Source organism: Lutjanus erythropterus, chromosome 22 (assembly GCF_056507025.1).
Source record: "Lutjanus erythropterus isolate fLutEry1 chromosome 22, fLutEry1.hap2, whole genome shotgun sequence".
Lineage (NCBI taxonomy): Eukaryota > Metazoa > Chordata > Actinopteri > Lutjaniformes > Lutjanidae > Lutjanus > Lutjanus erythropterus.
In genome coordinates this window covers 21,137,766-21,147,943 of record NC_139338.1, presented here as the reverse complement: position 1 = coordinate 21,147,943, position 10,178 = coordinate 21,137,766, and the positions used below count along the sequence as shown (strand labels likewise).

At 41.1% G+C, this 10,178-nt stretch overlaps 1 protein-coding gene across 8 annotated transcripts in view; it reads left to right on the top strand.

The window, feature by feature from the left end:
- The first annotated feature begins 575 nt into the window (after window positions 1–575).
- Window positions 576–10,178, top strand: part of ppp1r12a (protein phosphatase 1, regulatory subunit 12A) — a 68,193-nt gene continuing 58,590 nt past the window's right edge. For 6 of the 8 annotated variants that reach the window (XM_084710598.1, XM_084710596.1, XM_084710601.1 and 3 more), the window contains exon 1: window positions 576–915. In XM_084710598.1, coding sequence (XP_084566724.1) covers window positions 679–915 — 237 coding nt within the window. In that variant the 5' untranslated portion in view covers window positions 576–678. The remainder of the gene's footprint in view (window positions 916–10,178) is intronic. The other 2 variants (XM_084710602.1, XM_084710600.1) reach the window with 1 other exon arrangement.

Below are 10,178 nucleotides of genomic sequence, written 5' to 3'. Positions count from 1 at the left end.
TGTTAAAAAGGATATCCTTTAAAGTAATTTCTTTATTTAAGAAAACACCCTTCTGTGTAGTCGTACCGGTGCAAAATCTGCGCACAATCCATACAGCAAAGGCCTAATATAATAATGAACTATATCGGCCACCGTATTGGTAACCAATGATTTTTTTCCCTCTAAAATCGTTATCGCTCTCAAAAATCCTACATCAGTCAGACTCTAATTGGTATGGCTGAACTTTGCGTGAACTATGACTTCTGTTATGTACCCAGTAATATCACAGTAAACAATAGTCTATATATAAAATGGAGCAGTGAAGACATGGTACAAATACCATATAACAGTGCCTCTCTGTCTCTATGCCTGTGAGCTAGCTGAATGTTATGTAATATTTTCAAGTACTCATGTCTTATTTGGTGTACACAGTCTATAAGGGATTACCCTGCTGCTCACTCTCCCCTCATAATCTGCTGATGATGACGTTATACTGCAGCTCCTGAGCTCCAGATCTCGCGAGATTGTGGAAAACAATCCAGACGCCCTCTCTCTCTCTTCTCTTCTCTCTCTCGGCTCCCCCCTCCTCCTCCCTCCTCCCCAGCCCTCCCTTCCCACGCCCCAGTGCGCTGTGGGATAGTGGCACTATAAAGTATATCCTCTCTCGGAGAAAGATAAGAAGCCCGAGACAGGAGGGGGATGAAGATGGCGGACGCCAAGCAGAAGAGGAATGAGCAGTTAAAGCGATGGCTGGGCTCGGAAACGGACCTGGAGCCTCCTATTCTGAAAAAGAAGAAGACGAAGGTGAAGTTCGATGATGGCGCCGTGTTTCTGGCCGCCTGCTCGAGCGGCGATACCGAGGAGGTGCTCCGAATGCTTGACCGGGGCGCTGACATCAACTACGCCAATGTAGACGGTCTCACCGCCCTCCACCAGGTTTGTGCTAGCCTCCTATATGTGTTAACCTCTATCACTGGCACTGGCAGCATCATTAGACACAAATATCGACTTGCTGCTAGCAACTGCTCGCCCTGGAACACCTGTCAAATGGAAGCCATTCTCATCCCGTTGTTTACCTACCTAGTTAGCACACCCGTCCTTTTCGACGCAGAGTAACGTTAGAAATGATCACTGAGCTTGGTTATTTAACACTTTACACCAAATTAGTGTTAACAGCGGGTGTAGTATTCACAACACGCAACAAAGTTAAAACCTTTGCTTCCAGGACTACTTTTCCCACTAAACTAGCCCAAGTCTGTATTGTGTCTAGAATGGAACCCTTGGTTTGCGCACCTCTCGCGAGATTTGTTCCAGTTGTTTCTTTATTGTGCGTGCTTTAATCACTAATTTTGATGTTTTCGGTTGTGACAACGCTGTGGTTAAATATGTGTAGAGTTAAAGGCAGAAATCATTTGGTTAACGCTGAGGGGAGATCATGGTTTGGGTTAAAATGATCACTCTCGCGCGATCTTTCGCGTGACTGGGGTTCCCTTTACTAAACACGACCCTCAGTTAGTTGGTGCAGTCTAATTGCTGTAACGTTATTGCTGCAAATGATTGTTACGTTTATATTGTAAAGTACACACAATTTAAACAAGTATCAGTGTTTATGTGAGTCACGGTGCTACTATCGAGTAATGTCAGAAGCTTTACGGGAATGTTGTCATTGATTGAAACTGTCATCCCGGCAGAGCGAATTCCTGGTTAGCAGTAAAAGTCGGTTTTGTTGATAAACCCCTCCACCGTGATTGCGACTAATCTCTGGATGGGAAGCAGGAGCTAGCTAGTTAGCGTTACTTACTTACAACGTCATTCGGTTGCAGGCTAATGTTGTCCTCGCAAGGCCTTAGCTGTATACTGCCTTTACGTATTATTCACATTGCTGACAACAGTGTTTGGTATATTAGTGGTATATTAACGCTATATCAGTGCGGAATGTATGCTAACCGCTACATTAGCTGGATAAGCTAGCTGCCGTTAGCTGTTTTGGAGGTTCAGCTAAGGTTAATTCATTCGTTAGCTAACTCCAGAAACTACGTCAGCTGATAACCCTTTGTCTCCAGATTTGACGTTTGGTGTCTTTAATGCTTTTGGTTTCAAGCAGAGACATATGTGTGTCAAATCCTTTGCCAATTGTCTGCAATGTCTGCAGGGCTAAGCTAATTATTTGCCCGCTAACTACGGTAGCTTTACGTTTGCTAGCCCCCTGTACTTTCAAAGCCAAATAATGAAAATGGCAGCCTGCTTTGCCTGTCGTCAGTCGGTAACGTCAGGTGCTGTCTTATGTTCGAGGCTTTTTTTTAAATCAAGCATGGCAAATGTCTGATAATGTTTATAAAGCAGCAGCCCAGTGCTTGAAATATTGTGGTAGTTAGTAGATGCAGAACCAGAAAGGGCAGCCCTGATATGGCTAAGTTAGATTTAATGATGTGTACTGTACATACAGCAGATTTGCTGCAATTTGGTTTTGACTCATAGTCTTGTTTAATTCCCTGAACGAAGATTTTCTCCTCTCTTCTTCCCCATATGTGACCTTATCTCTACCCTTTACTGTTAAACAAGTAATACCGGAGGATATCAATAGGTTGGATCCCCTTTCTAAATAGAAAGATTTAGCATTATGTTATAGCATCTGGTGTCATTTATTACAAATTGACTAAGATTGCAGTATGAAAACATTATTAGCTGCAGTACGTTAATGTCAGACTTTTTCAGTTTTTAATACTTTTGGAATTTTATATTTGTTGGTAGTGAAGATTTGTGTTTAACTTTAAATTGCTTCAGTGTGGGTTTGAAACAACTTCATTGTAATCTGTGAATTTATCAGTGTAATTTATGGATTCATTTATATTGTCACTTGCTCAGTTCATTCTCTGCTATGCTCCAGATGTGACTTCATCTGTCTACCATTTACTGTTAAATTCTTAGGAGATATCAATTAGATCCCTTTTCAGATAGAAAACATTTAGCGTTATGTTATTGCATCTAGTGTAATTCATTACAAATTGAATGAGATTTTATTTTGTTAACATTATTTCTGCTCATGTCCAAGGCTTTTTGAAGCCCACCATGGCAGAATGTTTGCTGTATAAGGTTTGTAAAACACCAGCCCAGTAACTGAGATGTTATAGATTGGCATTAAAACTGTAATTACTTCAATTTGAGTTTGAAACTGCTTACTCTGTGTATACGTCAGTGTAGTTTATACATTAATTTACATTGCCTTTTCAGTTCCTTCTCTTCTGTGCTCCAGATGTGAGGGTTAGGTTTCTCTGTACCATTTACCCTAAAGGACAGTTTTAGCGCTCTGTCATTGCATCCAGTGTCATTTATATTCCAAGTTGATTAAGACTGTAATATCTTTTTCAGTTTTTGATACTTAGGGAATTGCTGTAATTGGTAGGTAGTAAATTTATTTTGGACAAAGGTCCCTGGCTGGATTTATGTGTATGTACCTTACCTTACCCCACTGAGGTAACAGGGCACCCCTGTTACTTTATTATAAACAAATCAAAGTTCCAGTTATTGCTGGTGGATATAAGCATTTACACAATTTCATTAATTGCGTCAACAAGGTGCTTTCTCCACCTATTTGTTTGGAGAGCAAGTGCTTTTAGATTAATGAAGGAATTCTTACATTAAATGTTTAATGCTTGCATAGATTTCCACTGATGTCACCTCATTACTCATGCCCACATGTCTAGTCTTAGTAAGCCAGAGTACTGCTAAGTGCACCACCTTGCTGCATGATATGTTTGTTGTCCAAGACTTTACACCTATTAAAAGTTTTAAAAGCAAGTTTTCTGTGATAGGTCATTAGCTTTTTCTTTTAGACGATGAATTGATTATATTTGGTGAATATTTTCTTTCTCCGTGCTTTTATTAATGGTGTTGTTAAATCAACCATTCTTTATGCTTGGAGTCTGCTATAATTAAATCTGGAATTAGCATGGCCCCCCTGTGCAAACTCATTCGGCGGAAACGTTGCCTTTCTTTGGGCTGATGTCCAGGGATGAGCTAGAGTGAGGAAAGAATTTGATTTGCAGTGCCGCTCTCCAGACCTAACCATCTCTGGAGACGAGAAGCTGCTGTTTGTGTGTGTGTGTGTATAGTAGGCCATGTGATCCTGGGGTTTGGGGGTCTTATAAAGGAGTTGAAGAAGGTGATGTTTTTAAGAGTGCTAATCCCAGAATTGCTGCAGAGTCAGGCTGATGTTAGTTTTCTTGGGTGAAGTGAAGAAGTGATGTTTTAGTCCTTATTTGTTCTAGGTAATATAGTCTGAAGCGTAACAAGGCAGCATTTTGTGAAACTAACAAGCTTGCATTAGACAATGAAACTTGCATCACCGGTCATTTTGACAGTTTGGGTTTTTGCAATAATCTCCACTTCCCTATCTTGAATGACTGACCTCTGGCTTTGTTGTGAAGTGTGTCATGTTGTTACATGAGGGCTCACTCCTCACTGGGTGCAGCAATATCACTCCCAGTGCTGGTGACCGGTGCAGGGTTATAAATACCAACGCCACAAGTTCTCCTAACTGGGTTTCAGGAGATGATACTAAGTTTGGGTATGACTCAGAGTCTGTAGCTCTGCTTTGTAGTGCAGCCCTGCTGTAATCTCACATTTGGGCTAGAGGTTGTGTCTTTATATGAGTCACAGAGCTTCTGTCACTTTAAAAACGACTTGTTGCAGAAGGACTCTGTAAACATGTTCTCTTCTGTTGTTGTCTCACTGATGTGATTCATGATGAAGACCATTACAGGCCCTCTTACACATATGGACATCATTAGGGATTAAGTTTGAAGAATTAACTAGTAATAATCTGTGACGTCTTCAGTTTTTGATACATGTGAGAACACCACAGCAAAGAGTGTGACTCTGTATAGGTTTTGTATTATCAAATCACATTTCCATTTCGTGACGTAGTTAAGGCTTGGTACCAAACTTTGATACTTGCATGTAGGGTTGGGTATCTTATGAGTTTTTTTTGATACCTTTGCTAAAATGATAACGTGCCTAAATGGTGCTTGAACCGAGATTTTAAAAAAATGTTTTTAAACGTGTTGCTCATCCTTGTTTTGGAATCTTTTCGTGTGAAATGCAGACACATTTTAGTTGTGGTCAAGGTAGCTACAAGCTAAACCTACCTGCTGCCATCGGAGCAGCTGTATTGCTAACTAATAAAGGCATGTGCAGTGATGACTCGGCTCAGCTCAGTGGCACTGAAGTACAACAAAATCTGCGTTGCAGTTCAGTCCAGTAGATATCGGTTGTATGAGAATGTTGGTACCTTGCTGGTGCAGCTAACCTGTTAGCTTGTTGGTGACTCTGTTCATTACATCGTCCCTGGTGCATTCTCTAGGCCTCAAAATTAGCTGTTTTCCTCTATGTCCTGCGACTGTCCTGAGTTCTACTTTCAGCTGTCCCAGACTTTACAACCATAACCATAGTTGTCCGAGATGCCTTATATTTCTGTCCCAGGTGCTGTTTTATTGTACCCAGGACAACGGGACATCCTTAATTTTGAGTGCTGGCACCCTCGCCTTGTCACCGTGGGGAACCTGGAGCTGAGTCAGAGAGCTTTTCTGATGGCTGTGATAGTGTTGCTTACAGACCAACAGGTAAAAGTAGGGAAATGCACCAGTGGGCATGGTCTGTAGTTGTCGGATGGCAAACTGCTCTTTAGCTCACTCTTTCCCGGTTTCATGAACATTTCAATCATTCCTTGTCCTTCTTTGGATTAGGCAGGCCACTGTCTGTTATTAATGTTCCTTTTGACAATTATTCAGATTTTAACAGTCCATTGCTGTGCAGATATTTCATCGATTTCTTCATTTTAGTTGAGTTATCCAGGTCTCATACATAAATTTTAGGAGAATCAGAATTTCAAATTTATTAAATTGAAGAGCGATCAAAATGAGCTTTCAATTTCAGGAATTGAATCAAATGGCAGAATCAGGGAGTCTCCCAATATTTGTTTTCCTCTCCAAACCCCACCTACTTGCAGCATCTGTTGTGTGCCCAAAGAAAACTTCAAAAAAAAATTCTAAGATGTCACCATGTACTTTACTGCCCACTTTATCACACCTGATACTATATTGACTTTTTAAAGAGGAAATTGAAAATGTAGACAACAGGGCATAAAACTAATGATCTGTTCATCTTTATAAACCAAAACTCAATAGTTGAACAACGGCATAACCTTTAGCGCAAAATCTACGGAAACATTTAAACTGAATTGTGACCGTAATATCGAAAGTCATATTGAGTTGTGGATTTGGGGAATTGTGACACCCCTAATAAATTGGTATCTAAAAAAGAATTGTTTAGGAACAGGCATCGAAGTGGATGTATCAGTTCCCAGGCTTACTTGTGATTGACAGAGACACCCAAACAGTTCCCCCAAACACAGACTGTATGGTTTCAGGTGGACGGGAAAGAGGATGTACAAGTGACTGAGGGGTCTAGTTGACAAGTGGGGATTCCAGACCTCGTCGGCTAAACTCGTCTCAGAGCGTAGCATTCCAAGTCCTGTCGTCCTAGCCTGTGCATTCCTCACATGACAGTCGCTGGAAACCATGGCAAAGAGAGAGCAGAGCAGACATTCCTCAGCTGTCACCTAAACCCCTCCCCTCGAGTCGTTCTCCCTCTGGCCTGCCTCTCCCCATACAATGCCAAGGCCCAGCTGACTGTTGCCCACTGAGCTCCATCAAGGCAATTAGTGTGGAGGTAACCAGGGCTTGTCGCCTCGCACAAGAAAATCTCCCCACTGACCCACACCTGAACTTTTTTTTCTTTAGCGTCCACGACCTTTGCTGATCCTCAGGACCGAGGTGACAGGACTCAGCTCAGCTTAACATGTCAGAGTCAGGTATTACAATGCCTGTGCTCTGTTGACATTACACACCCTCATTATGGCCCTGAAGTCTATGAACACTATCTTGCACTGTCTCCATGACAACGACTCAGGGAAGGTTGCTAGTCACTTGTGTTGGTGGATTTGCATGTACAGAGTGGGAGTTGCATAACAGACCGAACAGAGAGTCAGTCTCTGGCAGTGTGCTCGGCAGTTTGCAGCGAGAATCAACTTCATGAATCTTGTAATGGAACAATTCTAGAGCATGTGGTGGAAGATGGTGAGGTGGCTGAGTTTCTTTTCATCCAGACCGGCATCAGTCATATTAACACATTACATAATTGCTGTGGCTCTCGCTGCAGCCCCAACCCAGAGATTCTCAGCTGTGCCTGAGGCTCGCAGTTGGCCAGTGGAGTGGAGGAGCAAAAAAGAAATGCCTTTGACATGTCCCCGTCCTCTTGATGGAGGCATCATGTCTTCATGCCGGAGGGAGAATATCCCGCCATCTCATGTGGAGAGGCTAAGACAGGCATTACAGGTCCCCCACCTGTCTTGCTATCCTACATAACAGAGATGCAGGTTATTGACTTTGAGAAACGCTTAATCCACTAAAATCTGTCAGGCCTCTCTATCTTGATAATCTGCCTGCATAATAACTCCCAGATCTGATGACTGTTAGATAAAGTCTACCTAGGATTATACATATTTTTAGGGTGAGATGTAATACACACACACAGTGCTGTTTTTAGTTTTTCAGCAGCTTGTGGGGGTGTACTGTACAGCATGTGGCCCAAAACCTTTAGGAAAATGAGCCCAATGCTTCTTTGCATGTAGGTTTAATTAGGAACCCTACTGATATTTGGTAATTCACATAAAGAATAGTAAATGTACTGCCTTTTTGATATTTATGGTAATTACAATCAGGTTTTCAGGCTTTCAAATAGCTTTAGCAGGGAAATGGAGGCTCTTTCCAGTAAAGGGAAGCAGAACCTTGCATGATTCGTACTTTATGTTAACTTTATGTTGAACATCCAGGTTTAGACATCACTCGGCTTGACTCTGCAGTACAGCTTATCGTCTGATATTTTGTCCACTTGTAAGTAGTTGTGTTCTATAAATGACTTATTGTTTAGACATATTATATATGTACCAGGATCTGAAAAGCTTGACCACTGCATGTAAAGCAAGGCTCCCAGATATGGTTAATCATATTGCAAGTATTTTGGCAGACATTTTTATTTCAATATGACTCCCAATTCCTGGGAATTATCATTATTGCATCAAAATTTCCTTTTCACAGGAAAAAAACCTAATTTAAAATCCTGATGGTGTGACATTTGTTGGGGTCTGTTTCAAACAAACAATGTTTTGTTATATCTGGAGAACAAGAATTGGCCAGAGCATCTTTGCAGCACTATTGTACTCCATTAGAATGCTATTTTCAAAACTTTCAGATGAATAATTTCAATAATAATTTGATAAATTGTGCAGCCCTAGTGTAAAGGCCTTTGCACACCAACAGCGACATGAATAAATGGCACAAAATTCTGAATTTCAACATGTCTGTGATACAAGCAATCCGCTATTTTGAATGTTCTGAATGTGATGTTGTCAACATGCAGTTTGATTGATTAGATATTTACATGTCGGAAGCTTAACCTCGGCAAAGTCAGTCTTGTTGTCAAAGCTTGCATTAACTGAATACAGATTGGAAAAAAATATGAACATGAAAATTAATGGCATGAAAAAACACATCTGGTGTGCAAAGACTTAACTACAGTACATGGCACCAGGGTGCTTTGTGTGTAGAGGAGACTACCTGCCATGTATAGAGCCAGTGTGCCCATTTCTTTTGTTGGATTCATGCAGACAAAATAGTCTCTTAGCAGCTGCTTCTATGACATAGCCAGCTGAAGAGTTATCGGTAGGTAGAAAGGCTACCTTAAAATGTTTGCTTAATGAAATGAAAGTTTAGGGAGCTCAGTACCCAGCAGTTAATGCCTATACTGTCTTGAGATGTTTGATGTCTGTCCATTTTAGCAGATGTCTGGTTTCACATCACTTTTCTTGCAAAAGGTTGCACAAGGCTTCCAGCTTCTTTGTTATGGCTCAAGGCCACCGTACAGTAGCAGCCAATCACTCATGCATTTCTAACATTTTGCAGAATACATTAAGATGCAACTTAATAATTCATGACCTGGAATCTAGACTAGTCTTGGTTTTATTGTTCTTTGTCTGGCTCAAATACTCAACTGCCAATCTTCCTTGAATGTGATAAGCTATTGTTATGTTTTGGCTAATTCTGCATAAGAAAAACTAATAGTTTCATTTTACTGTATTTTTATTTAGCCTCTTGGTTCCACTATTAACCATGTTGATGAGTGATTTGTTTCACAAACAGCATCACAGTAGAGGAAATATTATTGCATCATGACATTATTAACCACATGAAACAAAACAGGTCTTGCAGAAGTAAACTGTAGCTTATCTATTGAGTTCAAACAGATGGTAGGAGCAACATCAGGCATACAAGAAAGCAAAGCATGTCAGGAAACCAAACCGTGACACAACAGCAAACATGGGCGCAGATGGACGGTGCAGTTAGATTAAAGGACGTCTTAATACACTTTCAGTTCAGTCAGTTTCATCCTGTTTGCATTTTAAAAATCAGTCAGCAGCTTGTTTGTGTGCAGTACTGAAGGTGTTAAAATGTGTGAAATTTACACAGCAGGCACCAATGCGTCTAATAACTCTTTGGGTGTTTTGAATCAGTGTTGTGCTGTCAGTACACTAATATGAGATAAACCTTTAATTAAACTTCTGACATGGAAGTATAGGTCGTCCAATGCGATGCTGAATTCCAGTCTGCTATGAATCACTGTAGCACTATTGTAACATCCGCGCGCTTGATGACTGAGGGTGTTAATTTTAGAATTGAAGCCCCAGAACATGTATATTTTACCTGTGTATAATTGGCAGGTCTGTCCTTGTCAAGCTGGCCCCGCTCGCTGTTTCATTCAGCCTTCCTACCAACCCCATAATCAACAGCAGGAAGTCCTTGTGGTGTTTGCGCGCCAATGCTTTGCAACATGCCAGGTCATCTGCTGATTGTGACACGTCAGTGTTGTTTCCTTGCACGCTGTGTCAGGAGAACATGTATGGCTTTGAAAATAGACGGTCACTGTGTAAGCTAAGTGGGTTGGAAGGATTGGTCTCTACTGTACTGAAACAGAACATTTCAAACAGGCACGGTGCAAATTTTTTGTACTTTCTTGTCCACCAGCCAAATGGCTAGTGAATGTTCAATTTTTACTTGCCACTCAATAGGCTACCATTTTGTTGT